This window comes from Gymnodraco acuticeps, unplaced genomic scaffold, assembly GCF_902827175.1.
Source record: "Gymnodraco acuticeps unplaced genomic scaffold, fGymAcu1.1, whole genome shotgun sequence".
In the NCBI taxonomy this organism is placed as follows: Eukaryota; Metazoa; Chordata; class Actinopteri; order Perciformes; family Bathydraconidae; genus Gymnodraco; species Gymnodraco acuticeps.
The window spans coordinates 120,825-142,848 of NW_022990636.1; the positions used below are offsets into that span (position 1 = coordinate 120,825).

At 49.3% G+C, this 22,024-nt stretch overlaps 1 protein-coding gene across 1 annotated transcript in view; it reads right to left on the reverse strand.

Moving 5' to 3' along the window:
* The window catches only part of ttn.1 (titin, tandem duplicate 1), a gene marked incomplete in the record, with an annotated part of 218,433 nt that overhangs the window by 49,291 nt on the left and 147,118 nt on the right, over positions 1 to 22,024 (reverse strand). Inside the window, 22 exon segments of the mRNA XM_034229211.1 lie at positions 92 to 394; positions 707 to 1,294; positions 1,740 to 2,036; positions 2,119 to 2,316; positions 2,491 to 2,595; positions 2,683 to 2,990; positions 4,368 to 4,650; positions 6,243 to 6,527; positions 7,315 to 7,594; positions 7,596 to 7,606; positions 7,842 to 8,129; positions 13,580 to 13,885; positions 14,426 to 14,728; positions 15,032 to 15,334; positions 15,652 to 15,939; positions 16,343 to 16,642; positions 17,875 to 18,177; positions 18,399 to 18,701; positions 18,819 to 19,094; positions 19,185 to 19,428; positions 19,566 to 19,729; positions 19,984 to 20,289. Coding sequence (XP_034085102.1) covers positions 92 to 394; positions 707 to 1,294; positions 1,740 to 2,036; positions 2,119 to 2,316; positions 2,491 to 2,595; positions 2,683 to 2,990; positions 4,368 to 4,650; positions 6,243 to 6,527; positions 7,315 to 7,594; positions 7,596 to 7,606; positions 7,842 to 8,129; positions 13,580 to 13,885; positions 14,426 to 14,728; positions 15,032 to 15,334; positions 15,652 to 15,939; positions 16,343 to 16,642; positions 17,875 to 18,177; positions 18,399 to 18,701; positions 18,819 to 19,094; positions 19,185 to 19,428; positions 19,566 to 19,729; positions 19,984 to 20,289 — 6,042 coding nt within the window.

A 22,024-nucleotide genomic window follows, 5' to 3' on the forward strand; every position in this document is an offset into this window, starting at 1 on the left:
GCTTCAGCAATTTGAAATGTAAAGGAATTTGGGTAAGGAGAACATGAATATGCCCCTGAATCATCTTGTTGGGAACCCTTGTTTTACTTACAGGCAATAACTGTGGTTATGACAGGCATTGACGGCTCACTGGGCTCTCCATAGCCGGCTTTGTTTTCCGCCAGAACACGGAACTCGTACTCGATGCCCTCAATGAGGCCGGTCAATTGGTAGCTCATCTCGACGATGGGCTTCTTGGACGCCCTGACCCATCTCATGCCCTTCTTCTCCTTCTTCTCCACACAGTACCCTAAAATATCACTTCCTCCATCCTCAGCCGGCCTCCTCCAGGTCACAGTGGCTGAATGTCCATCCACTTTGCCAACCTCCGGTTTAGATGGTGGACCGGGAGGACCTACACGCAGAGAAGAGGAAATACATTCAGGAATCTGAGTGTACATAAAGGTTTCTGAAATGTAATGCTTTAAATGAGGATTCATGTTATGATTAAATAAAAAGTTAATTTGCATACATTTCCTGTACATAAATGTGAGCGTTGAATAAAGCCAGGTTCAAAATGTTTTTACAGAGGGGGATTTTGGATATCTTTATGTATCATAAGATAAGATAAGATATACTTATGGTACAAAACGATTTAAAAAAGAAATCACTCCAATAATCAAAAAATACAGGCATAAAAAATGGCATGTTGTCCACATGAACGTACCGAATCTGTCGACCATCCTGACGGCCTCGGAGTGAGACGGATCGCTGGCTCCGTACTGGTTCACGGCGGACACTCTGAAGAAGTACTCGTTGCCCTGGATGAGCTTGTTGGCCACGTAGTGACAGTCCAGGACCTTCTCTTCCAGGATGGTCCACAGCAGGCGGCTGGTCTCCCTCTTCTCGAGGGTGTAGTACTTGATGGCGGAGCCTCCGTCCGTGGTGGGGGCCGTCCAGGTGAGAGTGACCTTCTCAGAGGAAATGCCGCTGCACTCGATGGGCCCAGGAACTGCAGGAACATCCAGGACTTTGACCTTCACCGTCTCCTCCTTCACTCCGAAGGGGTTGCTGGCGGTGATGATGTAGTCTCCGGAGTCATTCCTGCTGGCGTACTTCACGGACAGCGTAGAGGAAGAAGCGGTGGTCTCGATGTTAACCAGGTCCGAGGGTTTGAAATACTTTCCTCCCTTGGACCAGCAGGAGGTGGGCGCAGGTTTGCCTATAATGCTGGTGGCAGTGATCACGATGGTGTCTCCAGCCCGGACGGTGAGACCCTCCATCACGTGAGAGTCAATGATGATGGTCGGGGCAGCTGTTGGACCATGAAGGATAAACTTAATTCATCATGCAGATTAAATTACAGGGTATTTGGATTAAAGATATATGTGTGGTAGTTTTAAAAATGCCCGATCATCTGGGAACCATATCGGCAAATCTTTCTCTTAGTTTTTTGTTAAAGCAGCTGATATAGAAGTCTATCAGGACTTAATCATTTTAATCGACCTAAAGTCTTACTGTTTTTGTTTACTTTGTTATTGTCATCTCATGTGGTAATTTGCATGAACACACACATTCAAATGATTCAAGAGATCCTCTCTAATGCCTACTTTATAATGCAGTTTTCACCAAAAACTAAATGTTACAAGAGCACTTTGATCATGATAACGTTATAATTGACTTAGAGATGTGTCAATAGTGACTGATTATAAAAGCACAAAAGGTGTTGGTTTCATTAATACATGGTATATCTATCTCACCGTATTCGTCGGAGCAGATGATGGTGTCTGTCTGCTCCGAGGGGGGGCTGAGGGCTCCGGCCGAGTTCTTGGCTCGGATCCTGAACTCATACTTGCAGCCCTCCTGCAGGTCGGTGACGGTGTACGCCGGGTCGACCACGTTCACAGGGTTGGCCTTCACCCAGATCTTGGAGGGCAGGTCGCGGCGCTCCACGATGTAGCCGGTCAGCCGATGGCCGCCGTCAGACTGCGGCTCGGTCCACTGCAGGGTGACGGTGCTTCTGGTGATGCTGACTACATCGGGTCTGCCAGGAGCATCTGGGGAAGCAGGGATTCAAAACATGAAGGCATTGCAGCATACGTCACACAATCACTGATGGATCAGCTGTCCAACCCTTACCGATGGGGTCCAGGGCCACCTGGGGGTCGGTGGGGGCGCTGGGCCTCCCGATGCCGGCCAGGTTGACGGCCATGACTCTGAACTCGTACTCAAGTCCTTCAGTCAGGCCCATCACTTTGTGCTCCCTCATCATCAGGGCGCTGGGGCTCGCCCTCTTCCACAACATGCTGTTCCTCTCCTTGAATTCAACAAAGTAGCCTGGATGGACGGGCAAAATCACAATCAATACACATCAAACAAACACGACAGTGTTTATATTACTATTTATTAAGTCAAGGAGGTAACACTGCTCTAAATTCTTTAGGATCAAAGATAGAAGACAGAACCACATCGATATTGGACGGGAAGATAGAGGTGTGTGAGGAGGCTCACCTGTGATGGGAGACCCTCCGGTCTTCCTGGGGTCGTTCCAGGACAGGTAGGCGGAGTTATGGCGCATGCTTGAGATCTGAGGTGGAGGAGGAGCATCGGGAACATCTGCAGGAAAGAAGACAAGTTGTTTTAAAAACTCTTAAACGATGAAGATATAATATGGATGTATGGCCCTGAAGGTGGAGCACTTACTGAAGGGATGTTTGGCCACGATGGGGTCGGACTTGAGCCCCTCGCTGACACCATACTTGTTTTCAGCGCTGACTCTGAAGATGTACTCGGTGCCCTCATGCAGGCTGGTCACCCGCTGCACGTTGCTCTCAACGGCGGAGGACACCGTCACCCACATGTTGGTGACAAAGTCCCTCTTCTCCAGGATGTAGTTGGTGATCTCAGAGCCGCCGTCGTCCTTCGGAGCGACCCACTTCAGCGTGGCGGCGTCCGCGTTGACGTCCTTGAACTTCACGGGGCCAATCGGGATGCCGGGTTTACCCACCACCCTGAGAAGAGACGTGGATTATATATTAATAATATATTCTTACCATTGTTACTACAGAGACGGTAATGATGTCCAGGAGTAGCATAGTGGGGGTGAGCAGGGATCAAGACTCCTCACCTCATTATGAACAGATTTAAATGAAATCTGGTTTGAGAAACTAAACACCACTCTACGCAGTAGGTTAGGCAGCACATGGCCTCGCCTCTTAAGAAATTAACTGGGACTATTATTCGTTTATGATCAATGAATCCTGATGCAGTTGGTGGACTAGTTTCCGTGAAATCTGCTCCACCGATAGAGAAGTGTTTTTTATTATTAAAAGCTGATCTAACTGTTAAATATGGTGGACTCTAGGGTCCTACCTGATGAGGCAAAGGACTCTAGGGTCCTACCTGATGAGGCAAAGGACTCTAGGGTACTACCTGATGAGGCAAAGGACTCTAGGGTCCTACCTGATGAGGCAAAGGACTCTAGGGTCCTACCTGATGAGGCAAAGGACTCAGTGGTCCTACCTGATGAGGCAAAGGACTCTAGGGTCCTACCTGATGAGGCAAAGGACTCAGTGGTCCTACCTGATGAGACAAAGGACTCAGTGGTCCTACCTGATGAAAAGGACTCTAGGGTCCTACCTGATGAGGCAAAGGACTCAGTGGTCCTACCTGATGAAAAGGACTCTAGGGTCCTACCTGATGAGGCAAAGGACTCAGTGGTCCTACCTGATGAGACAAAGGACTCAGTGGTCCTACCTGATGAGGCAAAGGACTCTAGGGTCCTACCTGATGAGGCAAAGGACTCTAGGGTCCTACCTGATGAGGCAAAGGACTCAGTGGTCCTACCTGATGAGACAAAGGACTCAGTGGTCCTACCTGATGAGGCAAAGGACTCTAGGGTCCTACCTGATGAGGCAAAGGACTCTAGGGTCCTACCTGATGAGGCAAAGGACTCAGTGGTCCTACCTGATGAGACAAAGGACTCTAGGGTCCTACCTGATGAGGCAAAGGACTCAGTGGTCCTACCTGATGAGACAAAGGACTCTAGGGTCCTACCTGATGAGGCAAAGGACTCTAGGGTCCTACCTGATGAGACAAAGGACTCTAGGGTCCTACCTGATGAGGCAAAGGACTCAGTGGTCCTACCTGATGAGACAAAGGACTCTAGGGTCCTACCTGATGAGGCAAAGGACTCAGTGGTCCTACCTGATGAGGCAAAGGACTCAGTGGTCCTACCTGATGAGGCAAAGGACTCTAGCGTCCTACCTGATGAGGCAAAGGACTCAGTGGTCCTACCTGATGAGACAAAGGACTCAGTGGTCCTACCTGATGAAGACGCTGGTCTTAGTGGTCCTACCTGATGAAGACGCGGCTCTTAGTGGTCCTACCTGATGAAGATGGTGCTCTCCTTGCTCCCAGCGCTGTTCCTCAGGGTGATGGTGTACTTAGAGGCATCGCTGCGCTGGCAGTCCCTGATCAGGAGGGTGGTGTTGACGGCGGAGGACTCGGCGCAGACACGGCCGGTGTCCGTCAGGTTCTCCTCCTCGCCCTTCTTCCAGGAGACCTTAGGCGTGGGCTTGCCGATGATGGGGATCTTCAGGCGCACCGTGCTGCCCTCCTTGGCGATGTAGCACATGTTGGGCAACTCCCGCAGGTCGCAGGTGGGGAGGACTGCACGGCAGAGGACACAGCATTAGCATCACGATAACTCATGTAATAACTACACCCTACACGGTGATGGTGTCTTCTCTCAGCTGGAGGAAACGCTGCCATGTGTTCATGTAATAACTACACCCTACACTGTGATGGTGTCTTCTCTCAGCTGGAGGAAACGCTGCCATGTGTTCATGTAATAACTACACCCTACACGGTGATGGTGTCTTCTCTCAGCTGGAGGTAACGCTGCCATGTGTTCATGTAATAACTACACCCTACACGGTGATGGTGTCTTCTCTCAGCTGGAGGTAACGCTGCCATGTGTTCATGTAATAACTACACCCTACACTGTGATGGTGTCTTCTCTCAGCTGGAGGTAACGCTGCCATGTGTTCATGTAATAACTACATCCTACACGGTGATGGTGTCTTCTCTCAGCTGGAGGAAACGCTGCCATGTGTTCATGTAATAACTACACCCTACACGGTGATGGTGTCTTCTCTCAGCTGGAGGAAACGCTGCCATGTGTTCATGTAATAACTACACCCTACACGGTGATGGTGTCTTCTCTCAGCTGGAGGAAACGCTGCCATGTGTTCATGTAATAACTACACCCTACACGGTGATGGTGTCTTCTCTCAGCTGGAGGTAACGCTGCCATGTGTTCATGTAATAACTACACCCTACACGGTGATGGTGTCTTCTCTCAGCTGGAGGAAACGCTGCCATGTGTTCATGTAATAACTACACCCTACACGGTGATGGTGTCTTCTCTCAGCTGGAGGAAACGCTGCCATGTGTTCATGTAATAACTACACCCTACACTGTGATGGTGTCTTCTCTCAGCTGGAGGAAACGCTGCCATGTGTTCATGTAATAACTACACCCTACACGGTGATGGTGTCTTCTCTCAGCTGGAGGTAACGCTGCCATGTGTTCATGTAATAACTACACCCTACACGGTGATGGTGTCTTCTCTCAGCTGGAGGAAACGCTGCCATGTGTTCATGTAATAACTACACCCTACACGGTGATGGTGTCTTCTCTCAGCTGGAGGAAACGCTGCCATGTGTTCATGTAATAACTACACCCTACACGGTGATGGTGTCTTCTCTCAGCTGGAGGAAACGCTGCCATGTGTTCATGTAATAACTACACCCTACACTGTGATGGTGTCTTCTCTCAGCTGGAGGAAACGCTGCCATGTGTTCATGTAATAACTACACCCTACACGGTGATGGTGTCTTCTCTCAGCTGGAGGAAACGCTGCCATGTGTTCATGTAATAACTACACCGTACACGGTGATGGTGTCTTCTCTCAGCTGGAGGAAACGCTGCCATGTGTTCATGTAATAACTACACCCTACACGGTGATGGTGTCTTCTCTCAGCTGGAGGAAACGCTGCCATGTGTTCATGTAATAACTACACCCTACACGGTGATGGTGTCTTCTCTCAGCTGGAGGAAACGCTGCCATGTGTTCATGTAATAACTACACCCTACACGGTGATGGTGTCTTCTCTCAGCTGGAGGAAGGAAACGCTGCCATGTGTTCTTATAAAATTAGAAAAATCTAATCACGATACAAACAGTAATGAAAGTCTTACTGATCTGGTCCTTGGCAACCACGCTGAGCTCCTTGACGGCGCTCTCCCCCGAGTCGTTGACGGCCTTCACCCTGTAGGTGTACTCGCGGCCCTCCACCAGGTCCTTGCCGCTGTACTGCATGTTCTTGGACCTCATGAGTTCCTTGTAGTCGTCTCCTTGGGACACCTCCAGCACGTAAGCGATGATGCGGCTGCCTCCGTCCGTCAGAGGCTTCTTCCAGCTCAACGTGCACGAGTCCTTCGTCACCAGCAGCGTCTTGAAGTCCATGACGGGGCCAGGCTCCTCTGCAGGGGCCAAACAAACACTTTGTCAAACCCCTATCCACACATACACTATAATACCCCTGATGTGCCTGTAAATAAACCCTCCAGAAGTCACGCTTCATTTACAGTCTGTCAACACAACCAGCTGCCTCTTTATACGCTCACTTATTAAATACATATACTGCTACTTGGTTTTTAACCACAGTGACCTTTTCTGCTGTTTGTTTTGACTTGTTGTGTTCTTCATTATTAACGCGAGCGTTCCTTGTTATTTACCAAATGTACATTTCCCCTGGTTCTGTTAAAGGGCTCCATGTGTTTACTGCACGCACTATATATCTGCAAAGTCCATCACCGTGCCCCTGCTTCCACTCCTGATTCCACTGGATCTTCTCTATAGGTTTGTTTGTTCACACCATGTCAATCTATTATTACATTTCATTACAATCTTGTATAAAATCTGTGACCTATATTAATGTACAGTCCGTCAACAGTACCAGACTTTGGTCACTAATTAAATAAATATACTGCTACTTGGTTTTTAACCACAGTGACCTTTTCTGCTGTTTGTTTTGACTTGTTGTGTTCTTCATAATTAATAACGTTCTCTGTTACTTTTAAATATGAAAGTCTATTATCTTGCACTATTCTTCTGCTGTTGCAATAATGTACATTTCCCCTGATGCTGGTTCCGATAAAGTGCTCCCTCGGTTTACTGCACAGACTTTATATCTGCAAACAAAGCCTGCAATCTGTGACCTATAGTAATTTACAAATAAACAACCCCCCATCCTGAGCAGACACTCACCTGAGGCTCTGATGGCGTCGGGGGTCTCGCAGCTCTCGCCCACCCCCAGCTCGTTGACGGCAGAGACCCTGAAGATGTAGCAGCGCCCGGCGTCCAGGTCCGGGACCTTGAGGGCCGTCTTGGCGCTGTCGCTGCTGACGATGGACCACGCCTTCCTCTCCGTCTCACGCTTCTCCACGATGTAGTGCGTCACCTCGTGGCCTCCGTCCAGCAGGGGGGGGTCCCAGTAGATGTTGGCGTTGTCCTTACACGAGTCCTTCACCGTCAGGTTGGTGGGGGGGGCCGGGGGTGTCTGCAGCAAAGAAACACGGGTTAGCAACAGGTGCAATATACTCTACTGTAGGTACAAGTACTGATACCACACTGTTGCATACTCCACTAAATGTAAAAGTACTAGTAATGGATATACTCTGTTACAGTCAGGCTTAAGCTAGAGTACTGTAGTAGAATCCTTCCTCTAACCGAAGTGGAGTACAGGTTGAGAGGAAATACTACTGTCAGAGTAGAAGGACTTCAGGGTGACTCACCAAACACCTTGACCACCACAGTGTACATCTTGATGCCGGAGGTGCTCTCCAGGCTCAGGATGTACTTCCCGCCGTCGTAGCGGTTGACGTTCTCCACCTGCAGCAGGCTGTCGGTGGGGGAGGACTTCATCACCACGCCCTGCCGGTCCTTGATGTTGGTGTTCATCTTGGCCCAGACGCTGCGGGGGGGCGGGCTGCCCTTGATGAGGGCGTGGAGCCTCATGGTGGATCCGGCAGTAAGCACAAGACCAGCCTTCAGCTCCGCACTCAGCTCCGCCTCCGGAGGGACTGTGACAGAGAGGAGGGGTTATTCACTGTGACAGAGAGGAGGGGTTATTCACTGTGACAGAGAGGAGGGGTTATTCACTGTGACAGAGAGGAGGGGTTATTCACTGTGACAGAGAGGAGGGGTTATTCACTGTGACAGAGAGGAGGGGTTATTCACTGTGACAGAGAGGAGGGGTTATTCACTGTGACAGAGAGGAGGGGTTATTCACTGTGACAGAGAGGAGGGGTTATTCACTGTGACAGAGAGGAGGGGCTATTCACTGTGACAGAGAGGAGGGGCTATTCACTGTGACAGAGAGGAGGGGTTATTCACTGTGACAGAGAGGAGGGGTTATTCACTGTGACAGAGAGGAGGGGGCTATTCACTGTGACAGAGAGGAGGGGCTATTCACTGTGACAGAGAGGAGGGGCTATTCACTGTGACAGAGAGGAGGGGCTATTCACTGTGACAGAGAGGAGGGGCTATTCACTGTGACAGAGAGGAGGGGCTATTCACTGTGACAGAGAGGAGGGGCTATCACTGTGACAGAGAGGAGGGCTATTCACTGTGACAGAGAGGAGGGGTTATTCACTGTGACAGAGAGGAGGGGGTATTCACTGTGACAGAGAGGAGGGGCTATTCACTGTGACAGAGAGGAGGGGCTATTCACTGTGACAGAGAGGAGGGGTTATTCACTGTGACAGAGAGGAGGGGTTATTCACTGTGACAGAGAGGAGGGGTTATTCACTGTGACAGAGAGGAGGGGCTATTCACTGTGACAGAGAGGAGGGCCTTATTCACTGTGACAGAGAGGAGGGGTATTCACTGTGACAGAGAGGGGGGGTTATTCACTGTGACAGGGAGGAGGGGTTATTCACTGTGACAGAGAGGAGGGGTTATTCACTGTGACAGAGAGGAGGGGTTATTCACTGTGACAGAGAGGAGGGGTTATTCACTGTGACAGAGAGGAGGGGTTATTCACTGTGACAGAGAGGAGGGGTTATTCACTGTGACAGAGAGGAGGGGTTATTCACTGTGACAGAGAGGAGGGGCTTATTCACTGTGACAGAGAGGAGGGGCTTATTCACTGTGACAGAGAGGAGGGGTTATTCACTGTGACAGAGAGGAGGGGTTATTCACTGTGACAGAGAGGAGGGGCTTATTCACTGTGACAGAGAGGAGGGGCTATTCACTGTGACAGAGAGGAGGGGTTATTCACTGTGACAGAGAGGAGGGGTTATTCACTGTGACAGAGAGGAGGGGCTATTCACTGTGACAGAGAGGAGGGGTTATTCACTGTGACAGAGAGGAGGGGCTATTCACTGTGACAGAGAGGAGGGGCTATTCACTGTGACAGAGAGGAGGGGCTATTCACTGTGACAGAGAGGAGGGGCTATTCACTGTGACAGAGAGGAGGGGCTATTCACTGTGACAGAGAGGAGGGGCTATTCACTGTGACAGAGAGGAGGGGCTATTCACTGTGACAGAGAGGAGGGGTATATTCACTGTGACAGAGAGGAGGGGCTATTCACTGTGACAGAGAGGAGGGGCTATTCACTGTGACAGAGAGGAGGGGTTATTCACTGTGACAGAGAGGAGGGGCTATTCACTGTGACAGAGAGGAGGGGCTATTCACTGTGACAGAGAGGAGGGGTATATTCACTGTGACAGAGAGGAGGGGCTATTCACTGTGACAGAGAGGAGGGGCTATTCACTGTGACAGAGAGGAGGGGTTATTCACTGTGACAGAGAGGAGGGGCTATTCACTGTGACAGAGAGGAGGGGCTATTCACTGTGACAGAGAGGAGGGGCTATTCACTGTGACAGAGAGGAGGGGCTATTCACTGTGACAGAGAGGAGGGGGCTATTCACTGTGACAGGAGGAGGGTTATTCACTGTGACAGAGAGGGGGCTATTCACTGTGACAGAGAGGAGGGGCCATTCACTGTGACAGAGAGGAGGGGCCATTCACTGTGACAGAGAGGAGGGTTCTATTCACTGTGACAGAGAGGAGGGGCTATTCACTGTGACAGAGAGGAGGGCTATTCACTGTGACAGAGGAGGGGGTTATTCCCTGTGACAGAGAGGAGGGCTATTCACTGTGACAGAGGAGGGGTATATTCACTGTGACAGAGAGGAGGGGTTATTCACTGTTCCTGTGGTTCTGTGCATGTGGTTCTGTGCATGTGGTTCTGTGTTTCTGTGCATGTGGTTCTGTGGTCTGTGGTTCTGTGCATGTGGTTCTGTGGTTCTGTGCATGTGGTTCTGTGGTTCTGTGGTCCTGTGGTCCTGTGGTTCTGTGGTCCTGTGGTTCTGTGCATGTGGTTCTGTGGTTCTGTGCATGTGGTTCTGTGGTTCTGTGCATGTGGTTCTGTGCATGTGGTGCATGTGGTTCTGTGCATGTGGTTCTGTGCATGTGGTTCTGTGGTTCTGTGGTTCTGTGCATGTGGTCCTGTGGTTCTGTGCATGTGGTTCTGTGCATGTGGTTCTGTGCATGTGGTTCTGTGGTTCTGTGCATGTGGTTCTGTGCATGTGGTTCTGTGGTTCTGTGCATGTGGTTCTGTGCATGTGGTTCTGTGCATGTGGTTCTGTGGTTCTGTGCATGTGGTTCTGTGCATGTGGTTATGTGGTTCTGTGCATGTGGTTCTGTGGTTCTGTGGTTCTGTGCATGTGGTTCTGTGCATGTGGTTATGTGCATGTGGTCCTGTGGTTCTGTGCATGTGGTTCTGTGGTTCTGTGCATGTGGTTCTGTGGTTCTGTGCATGTGGTTCTGTGGTTCTGTGCATGTGGTTCTGTGGTTCTGTGCATGTGGTTCTGTGCATGTGGTTATGTGGTTCTGTGCATGTGGTTCTGTGGTTCTGTGCATGTGGTTCTGTGGTTCTGTGCATGTGGTTCTGTGGTTCTGTGCATGTGGTTCTGTGCATGTGGTGCATGTGGTTCTGTGCATGTGGTTCTGTGCATGTGGTTCTGTGGTTCTGTGCATGTGGTTCTGTGGTTCTGTGCATGTGGTTCTGTGCATGTGGTTCTGTGGTTCTGTGCATGTGGTTTCTGTGCATGTGGTTCTGGGGTTCTGTGCATGTGGTTCTGTGGTTCTGTGCATGTGGTTCTGTGCATGTGGTTCTGTGGTTCTGTGCATGTGGTTCTGTGCATGTGGTTCTGTGGTTCTGTGCATGTGGTTCTGTGCATGTGGATCTGTGCAGGTGGTCCTGTGGTTCTGTGCATGTGGTTCTGTGCATGTGGTTCTGTGCATGTGGTTCTGTGGTTCTGTGCAGGTGGTTCTGTGCATGTGGTTCTGTGCATGTGGTTCTGTGCATGTGGATCTGTGGTTCTGTGCATATGGTTCTGTGCATGTGGTTCTGTGCATGTGGTTCTGTGGTTCTGTGCATGTGGTTCTGTGGTTCTGTGCATGTGGTTCTGTGCATGTGGTTCTGTGGTTCTGTGCATGTGGTTCTGTGCATGTGGTTCTGTGGTTCTTTGCATGTGGTCCTGTGGTTCTGTGCATGTGGTTCTGTGCATGTGGTTCTGTGCATGTGGTTCTATGCATGTGGTCCTGTGGTTCTTTGCATGTGGTTCTGTGGTTCTGTGCATGTGGTCTGTGCATGTGGTCCTGTGGTTCTGTGCATGTGGTTCTGTGCATGTGTTCTGTGCATGTGGTTCTGTGCATGTGGTTCTGTGCATGTGGTTCTGTGCATGTGGTTCTGTGCATGTGTTCTGTGCATGTGGTTCTGTGCATGTGGTTCTGTGCATGTGGTTCTGTGCATGTGTTCTGTGCATGTGGTCCTGTGGTTCTGTGCATGTGTTCTGTGCATGTGGTTCTGTGCATGTGTTCTGTGCATGTGGTTCTGTGCATGTGGTTCTGTGGTTCTGTGCATGTGGTTCTGTGCATGTGGTTATGTGCATGTGGTTCTGTGGTTCTGTGCATGTGGTTCTGTGCATGTGTTCTGTGCATGTGGTTCTGTGCATGTGGTTCTGTGCATGTGGTTCTGTGCATGTGTTCTGTGCATGTGGTCCTGTGGTTCTGTGCATGTGGTTCTGTGCATGTGGTCCTGTGCATGTGTTCTGTGCATGTGGTTCTGTGCATGTGTTCTGTGCATGTGTTCTGTGCATGTGGTTCTGTGCATGTGTTCTGTGCATGTGGTTCTGTGGTTCTGTGCATGTGGTTCTGTGCATGTGGTTCTGTGGTTCTGTGCATGTGGTTCTGTGGCATGTTTCCTGTGCATGTGGTCCTGTGCATGTGGTTCTGTGCATGTGTTCTGTGCATGTGGTCCTGTGCATGTGGTCCTGTGCATGTGTGTGCATGTGGTTCTGTGCATGTGTTCTGTGCATGTGGTTCTGTGCATGTGGTTCTGTGCATGTGTTCTGTGCATGTGGTTCTGTGCATGTGTTCTGTGCATGTGGTTCTGTGCATGTGTTCTGTGCATGTGGTTCTGTGCATGTGGTTCTGTGCATGTGGTTCTGTGCATGTGGTTCTGTGCATGTGGTTCTGTGCATGTGGTTCTGTGGTCCTGTGCATGTGGTTCTGTGGTTCTGTGCATGTGGTCCTGTGCATGTGGTTCTGTGGTTCTGTGCATGTGGTTCTGTGCATGTGGTTCTGTGCATGTGGTCCTGTGCATGTGGTTCTGTGGTTCTGTGCATGTGGTTCTGTGCATGTGGTTCTGTGGTTCTGTGCATGTGGGTCTGTGCATGTGGTTCTGTGGTTCTGTGCATGTGGTTCTGTGCATGTGGTTCTGTGCATGTGGTCCTGTGCATGTGGTTCTGTGGTTCTGTGCATGTGGTTCTGTGCATGTGGTTCTGTGGTTCTGTGCATGTGGTTCTGTGCATGTGGTTCTGTAGTTCTGTGCATGTGGTCCTGTGCATGTGGTTCTGTGGTTCTGTGCATGTGGTTCTGTGCATGTGGTTCTGTGCATGTGGTCCTGTGCATGTGGTTCTGTGGTTCTGTGCATGTGGTTCTGTGCATGTGGTTCTGTGGTTCTGTGCATGTGGTCCTGTGCATGTGGTTCTGTGCATGTAGTTCTGTGCATGTGGTTCTGTGCATGTGGTTCTGTGGTTCTGTGCATGTGGTTCTGTGCATGTGGTTCTGTGCATGTGGTTCTGTGCATGTGGTTCTGTGCATGTGTTCTGTGCATGTGGTCCTGTGCATGTGGTTCTGTGGTTCTGTGCATGTGGTTCTGTGCATGTGTTCTGTGCATGTGGTTCTGTGCATGTGTTCTGTGCATGTGTTCTGTGCATGTGGTCCTGTGCATGTGGTTCTGTGGTTCTGTGCATGTGGTTCTGTGCATGTGTTCTGTGCATGTGGTTCTGTGCATGTGGGTAGACATGTCTCTCAGAAGCAGCTCTATTGATGTTTAGGGGAAAGAGACAAAGAGAAATAAACATGTTGCAGATTCACAACAACCCAAACCCAAAGCAGGTGTCTGACCCTGTACATCAGTGAGTGGAATATTAAAGTCCCAGATGCTGAGGTACGTACTGATGATGTCCTTGGCCTCGTGTTTCCCGGGGACCTCCGCCGGCTCTCCGAAGCCGACCTTGTTGACGGCGGTGACGCGGCACTGGTACTGAGCGCGGTGCTCCAGGTTCTGGATGGTGTAGGCGGTGTCATGCAGGTTCCTGGGCACGTTGCAGCGCACCCAGTCCTTGGCCTCGCCCTTCCTGCTCTCCACCAAGTACCCGAGGACGGGGCTTCCCCCGGTGCTGGAGGGCTCCGTCCACGAGAGGCTGATGGTGCTGTTGGTGGTGTTGGTCATGGAGGGGTTCACCACGGGGCCGGGGGGAGCTGCAGCACATCCACAGGTTAGTTTGTACACGGAGAAACATGTGGTACAGCACTACGCCTTTATATATATATTTATCTTTATAAATATATATATATATATTTATCTTTTATAAATATATATATATATATTTATCTTTTATAAATATATATATATATATTTATCTTTTATAAATATATATATATATATTTATAAAAGAAGGTAACTGTATTCGATTACATTCCAAAATGTCGGTAGACGTTCTGAATGATCTTAATGGTTTATGTTTAGAATACTTCTTCTTCTGTAGTGCAGCAGGTGGAGACCTGATCTATTAAACAGAAACGCAATCTGCTTTCAATGATTTCAGCTTTAACAGCATCTGCAAACTATCACTATTACTATTTATTGATAAAAACACTAAGGTAAAAATCATCCTATTGTTATTTATGTTCTCGTGTTTTTATTGGCACAGCATTTGATATTGAGACAATCCAAAAGTAACGGCAAGTAATCAGGTTACTTTATATGTGGACAACTGGTTATGTGTTTAAAGGACTCACTGATGGGGTTCTGTGCGGTGGTGCTGGCGGACGGCTCGCTGGGCTTGCCCTGCCCGGCCTCATTGACGGCGCTGACCCTGAACTCATACTCGGTGCCCTCGGTCAGGCCAGTGTAGTCGATGCTTCGCTCGGTCAGGATCTTCCTGCCCAGCTTGGTCCAGTTCAGGTCCTTGGCCTCCTTCTTCTCCAGCATGTAGCCCACGATGGGGGACTTCCCGTCGTCCGCAGGCTCCTTCCAGCTCACCGTCATGCGCTCACAGGTCACGTTGGTGACCAAAGGCGCCTCGCAGGGTCCGGGAACATCTGGGGGAACACCACAGGGTTTGCTTTAGATCAGTAAAGAGGTCCATAATAAGAATGTGCAACCAGTCCTAGAGATGACACAATCCCAGTGAAGCTACACCATTCTTCATTACTATATTTTTAATTATTTTGTATTGTTACTGTAGTTTTCTATCTGCTTTTAAATGTTTGTTTTACCTTTCTGTCTGCATCACAACGCCAAGTCAAATGACTCGTACGTGTCGACCTACCTGGTGATGAACCTGTTCAGTTACAGAAGTTACAGACGCTAACGCTGCTGTATGAATCCTGAGTCCAACTCACTGTAGGGGTTATTGGCGATGACGGGTCCAGTAACCAGAGGGTCTCCGACCCCCCAGGTGTTCTCAGCCCGGATCCTGAACTGGTACTCCCGGCCCTCGATGAGCTTCCCGACGTCGAGCTCCTTCTCGTCGGCATGGATCTTGGCGCAGACCTGAGCCCAGTTGGCGCGGCTGGTCTCACGTTTATCCACGACGTAGTTGGTGATGATGGCGCCGCCGTCCTTCAGGGGGGGCTGCCAGGATAGCTTGATGTTCAGGGCGAACACCTCCAGGTACTGGGCACTGGCAGGGGGGCCGGGCACGTCTGAGGGCAAACACAACGAGGAAATATCAGCACACAGAGCTAAAACTAAAGTATAACGGAACTGTAACTGATGCTGTTATGTAATGATGGATGTAAGGGATGATCAGTGTTGTTTTCAGCTCACAATTACTTTATTTTAAAAACAGTTTGTATTATTATTTTAATTATTTATTCTATTTTGTCTTTATTTTTCCCGTGTGTGAATCCTGTTTTTAACTCTGACCCTCTTGCTGCTCTAAATGCCTGATAAATAAAGTTCAATTTGATCGTATCTTAAACTGAACTGTTGTTTGCATGGGATTAACCCCGGTACTGACCCAGGACCACCACGGGGATCTCGGCGCTCTTGGAGCCGCTGGCGTTCTCGGCCACGATGCTGTAGGTTCCTGTGTGCTCCCTGCTGACGGAGGTCATGTCCAGCTGGAAGTGGTTCCTGAGGTGCGTGAGGACCTGGCCCTCGCCGGACTTCAGGCTGTCGTCGCCTCTCTTCCAGGTGACTCGGGGCATGGGCTTCCCGAACACCTGGGCCTCCAGCGTGATGCTAGAGCCCGCCTTCACCTTCACGCCCTTCTCCATCTTGGCACTGAGCTCCACCCTCGGCGGCACTGAGGGCGGGGGAGAAGGATGAGTTAAACAGATACAGTTTAAAGAGTCTGCTTATCTTCCACAGTCTAGACTCCACGCTTTGGTATATTCAGGCTTAATGCTTCAGATGAAGGCTGCCTCTTTAACCGCTCATCCCTCTCATTCTGTCCACTTAACGTATTAGTGATAACTCATGACTCATGAAAGTAAACCTGCTTGACAAATGGTTCTGATTGAAATAAAAATGTTGGATCTGATTCGCGTTTTAAAACAGGTTCTGAATCCGAATCTAATTCTGGTTCTGGTTCTAATTCTGACTTTGATTGTAATGTGTTTATTTCAGAGATCCGTCTTACTCTTCCGTTTTTTACATTTGGTTCTGATATCTAGTTTAGCATAGATCCGGCCCGTGTCAGCGCTCACCATTCTCTGCGCAGACGAGCACCGGGTCGCTGGGCTCGGAGGTCTTGCTGACGTTGACGGTGGTCTTGGCGATGACCCTGAACTGGTACTGAAGGTCCCGCTCCAGGCCCGTCACCGTGTACTCCTCCCGCGGGCAGTTCTGGCTGCTGGTGTTGCAGCGCAGCCACATGTCTCCGGGCAGACGCAGTGTCTCCACGTAGTAACCGATGATCTTACTGCCGCCGTCGTTCTTTGGACGCGTCCAAATCAGAACCACAGAGTTCTTGGTGACGTCCAGAACCTCGGGTTTCCCCGGGGTGTCTGAGAAACAAAGAGGGAAGCCATTATTAATAATAATAATGATACTGTGATAAGATAGGATAAGATAAGAAGTACTTTATTGATCCCAACTTGGGAAATGTCTACATTATGGCAGCATGAAAAGTCATTGCATTGTACAATAAAAATGTAAAGACTAGAAATAAACTCAATAGAGATGAAATAGCATTAAAGAAAAGTAGAAAATATACAAGTTGAATTATACGGAGCCCCTAAAGGGACATGTAAAAAAAAAAAAAAAAACAGAGAGAGAAAGTTACCGGTGCACCAAGGAGGAAGTGAAAGCGCACAGGAGACAACCATTTCATTGCAGACTGTTATGTTTACGTGGGGAAATGACAGTGCAGACATTATTTGAGATATATATCGTACTTAGACGGCTAGTGACGGGCGGCCCACTTTGGTACCGGCCCAATGGGATTCGTCCCGAACGTCCCGATGGCCAGTCCGCCACTGGCTCTGTGTGTGTGTGTGTGTGTGTGTGTGTGTGTGTGTGTGTGTGTGTATGTGTGTGTGTGTGTGTGTGTGTGTGTGTGTGGGTGTGTGTGTGTATGTGTGTGTGGTGTGTGTGTGTGTATGTGTGTGTGTGTGTGTATGTGTGTGTGTGTGTGTGTGTGTGGTGTGTGTGTGTGTGTGTATGTGTGTGTGTGTGGGTGTGTGTGTGTGTGTGTGTGTGTGTGTATGTGTGTGTGTGTGTGTGTGTGTGTGTGTTCTGAGTGTTTGTTTCCCGATAAAACAGCAGGTACTCTGAGAGTCACGGACATTAATTCGTAGATCAAAGCAGACTGGTTTACAGACTCGCCAGTGTTTTGCCAATCCGGTGTTTAAACCAATAGCTCTACACCCCTGGCCGAAATGTCCATCAAATTAAGTCTGACTTCAAAATATATCTCAAATAATGTATGCACTGTCATTTCCCCACGTAAACATAACAGTCTGCAATGAAATGGGTTGTCTCGTGTTCCACTTCCTCCTTGGTGCATCGGTAACTTTCTAAAAAAAATAAAGTCAGGAAAACGGATTTGTTTCTCGTGCGCACGAGAAACAAATCCGTTTTCCTGACTTTATTTTTTTTTCTCTCTCTCTCTCTTTTTTTTTTTTTCCATGTCCCTTTAGGGCTCCGTAGAATTACAAATGTACGGTAACAAAATATAAAGCAGGATATTATATATACATAAGTATGTGAGGAATAAATGAGATAAGACGCTGCGCACCGATAGGCGTCCTGGCCGTCACAAAGTCGGTCTTCTTGCTGGGTTTGCCCTGCCCGGCGCGGTTGATGGCCGACACCCTGAAGGTGTACTCCAGGCCCTCGATGAGGCCGGCACATGGGTACTCGGTGGAGCGCACCACGCAGTCGTTGGCCTTCACCCACAGCAGGCTGTTCCTCTCCTTGCGCTCGATGTAGTAACCGGTGATGGGGCTGCCGCCGTCGGTCTCCGGTTTGTCCCACGCCACGAACATGCAGTCCTTGTTGCACTTGTTGATGCGGCAGTCCAGCGGCTCCGATGGAACATCTGGGGGGAATTACAAATGTTATGTATAAAAAATCGGAGGAATCTGCAGCTTCTCACGCACTCAGAGGTGGAGAAAGTTGAGGTCCATCTAATAACTATCAGTCCTAAACTCAAAGATATTCCCTTTATATGATAACAAATACATACAATATAGATATAGATATCAAACCAACAAAGGACCTAAGTACTTTACTAAATAAATGTACAACAGGTAAACTGACCGAAGGGGAACTTGGCCACCATCCTTTCGGACTGCATGGGGTCCGACATTCCGAAGCGGTTCTCCGCCCGGATGCGGAACGCGTAGTCCTTCCCAGGGATGAGCTTCCCGAGCCGGCAGCTGGTCTTCTGGCCTCCGGAAGAGGTGGCCGTCACCCAGTCTCCACGGCTCAGGTCGCACTTCTCCACCACGTAGTTAGTGATGTTGCTGCCGCCATCCTCCAGCGGCTTGTTCCAGGCCAGAGAGCAGGCGTCCGCGTCGATGTCGCTGATCACCACCGGGCCCTCGGGAGGACCGGGGATGTCTGCAACACAGAGACAAAGTTAAACACAGAGAATATCCAATAAATCCCCTTCAGGAGAACCTGAATGCACCGCCCTGCCTGTCATTCCACTTCACACACGATGCCCGGCACACTGACCTCTGATGATGATCTTCATGGACTCCACGACCCTGGCGGAGATGTTCTCAGCCACCAGGCTGTACTCGCCGCTGTCTGTCCTCGACACGTCTTTGATGATCAGAACGCACATGTTCCCGGACTTGTGCACGGCCAGACGGCTGGACGGCACCACGGCGTCTTCGCCACGCATCCACTTGCAGGTCGGGGAGGGTTTACCTGAGACCAGCGCCTCCACCCTGAGCTTAGCTCCGGCTCTGGCACTGACCGTATCCGGCATCACGATCTTCGGCTCCACTGTGGGGGAGAATAAAGCATGGTTAACCTCAGAAGCTCCCCATTAACGTGTGTGTGTGGAGGCTTTATGGGGAGGGGGTTCGGACTCACGGATCTGCTCCTTGATCTCCACGGCCTCGCGGGTCTCGGTGAAGGAGCTCTGGCCCATTACGTTTTTGGCGGCGACTCTGAACTTGTACTTCTTGCTCTCCTTCAGGCCGCTGATACTGATGCTCAGACCCTTCACCGTGGTGTAGGCGCTCCACACCTCCTTCTCCGGCTCCTCATCCTCCTCCTCATCCTCCTCCTCCTCCACAGGGGGAGGTGGGGGAGGAGCCTCCTCACCCTCTGCAACCTGGCGGAGATCAACGGCTCTTTAGATGCTTAAACTACAAATATCTGTTAGATCATGTACAGTTTGTGTTTACTGCTAAACTACAAAAGGATAACAAAGGAGCGGGTGATGTGAAGGTGTTTGAAATGCAGACAGACCTCCACTGGTGCGGGAGGCTCGGGTGGAGGCTTCACTTCAATATATTCAATCACGTAGCCGTCGATCTTGGCCCCGCCGTCCCTCGATGGCTTCACCCAGCCAACCATGGCGCTGTTCTTGGTGATCTCCAGAACCTCGATCTTCTCGCAGGGATCGGGCTTACCTGAGGAAGAGAATATCTCAGAGTTAATGCTTCAACAATCTCTAGTGTGTGAACTTATTGGGCTTTTTATGCCTTTGGTCAAAGCTAAATAGTTGTCATCTTCATTTGATAATCTAGTAATTTTACAAGATTTAGTTTAACTTAATTTGTAATGAATAGAAGCTTTAGTTAGATTAAGTGTGTGGGAGTTTATTTACATCCCTCTCTTCACCACCTATGAATAAAGAGAAAGTGGAGAGTGAGTATGTACTTACTGACGGGATCGGAGGCCACGTAGGAGGTGGGGCTCACTTTGTGGACCCCGGGTCCGTACTCATTGACGGCCGTGACTCTGAAGTAGTACTCGGTGCCGGGCACCAGGCCGCTGACTTTGAAGGGAACCTTGTCCTTCTCCACCTCGGCCTTCACCGTCGCCCACGTCTTGCGGTCGATCTCGCGTTTCTCCACCACGTAGTGCGTGATCTCGCTGCCTCCGTCCATCTCCGGAGGACTCCAGGACAAGTTGGCGGAGGTCTGCTTGATGTCGGTGGCCTCCAGGTTCATCACGGGGCCCGGGGTGTCTGACAGGACAAGAACATGACGTTCAATTTCACGCTGTTTTATTCAACAGATATCCCATTTCAGGATAAGGATTCTACTAATCGGTAATTATTCGTTAACTGAAGTCTTATATTAAGGTGACCTGCTGTGCATTATTACACTAAACTCACCCAGGACCTGATGTTAAGGTGACCTGCTGTGCATTATTACACTAAACTCACCCAGGACCTGATGTTAAGGTGACCTGCTGTGCATTATTACACTAAACTCACCCAGGACCTGATGTTAAGGTGACCTGCTGTGCATTATTACACTAAACTCACCCAGGACTTGATGTTAAGGTGACCTGCTGTACATTATTACACTAAACTCACCCAGGACTTGATGTTAAGGTGACCTGCTGTGCATTATTACACTAAACTCACCCAGGACTTGATGTTAAGGTGACCTGCTGTGCATTATTACACTAAACTCACCCAGGACCTGATGTTAAGGTGACCTGCTGTGCATTATTACATTAAACTCACCCAGGACCTGATGTTAAGGTGACCTGCTGTGCATTATTACACTAAACTCACCCAGGACTTGATGTTAAGGTGACCTGCTGTGCATTATTACACTAAACTCACCCAGGACTTGATGTTAAGGTGACCTGCTGTGCATTATTACACTAAACTCACCCAGGACCTGATGTTAAGGTGACCTGCTCTACATTATTACACTAAACTCACCCAGGACCTGATGTATAGGTGACCTGCTGTGCATTATTACACTAAACTCACCCAGGACTTGATGTTAAGGTGACCTGCTGTGCATTATTACTCTAAACTCACCCAGGACTTGATGTTAAGGTGACCTGCTGTGCATTATTACTCTAAACTCACCCAGGACTTGATGTTCAGGTGATCTGCTGTGCATTATTACTCTAAACTCACCCAGGACTTGATGTTAAGGTGACCTGCTGTGCATTATTACACTAAACTCACCCAGGACCTGATGTTAAGGTGACCTGCTGTGCATTATTACACTAAACTCACCCAGGACTTGATGTTAAGGTGACCTGCTGTACATTATTACACTAAACTCACCGAGGACCTGATGTTAAGGTGACCTGCTGTGCATTATTACACTAAACTCACCCAGGACTTGATGTTAAGGTGACCTGCTGTACATTATTACACTACACTCACCCAGGACCTGATGTTAAGGTGACCTGCTGTACATTATTACACTAAACTCACCCAGGACCTGATGTTAAGGTGACCTGCTGTGCATTATTACACTAAACTCACCCAGGACCTGATGTTAAGGTGACCTGCTGTGCATTATTACACTAAACTCACCCAGGACCTGATGTTAAGGTGACCTGCTGTGCATTATTACACTAAACTCACCCAGGACTTGAGGTTAAGGTGACCTGCTGTGCATCATTACACTAAACTGACCCAGGACTTGATGTTAAGGTGACCTGCTGTGCATCATTACACTAAACTCACCCAGGACTTGATGTTAAGGTGACCTGCTGTGCATTATTACACTAAACTCACCCAGGACCTGATGTTAAGGTGACCTGCTGTACATTATTACACTAAACTCACCCAGGACCTGATGTTAAGGTGACCTGCTGTGCATTATTACACTAAACTCACCCAGGACCTGTTGTTAAGGTGACCTGCTGTGCATTATTACACTAAACTCACCCAGGACTTGATGTTCAGGTGACCTGCTGTGCATTATTACACTAAACTCACCCAG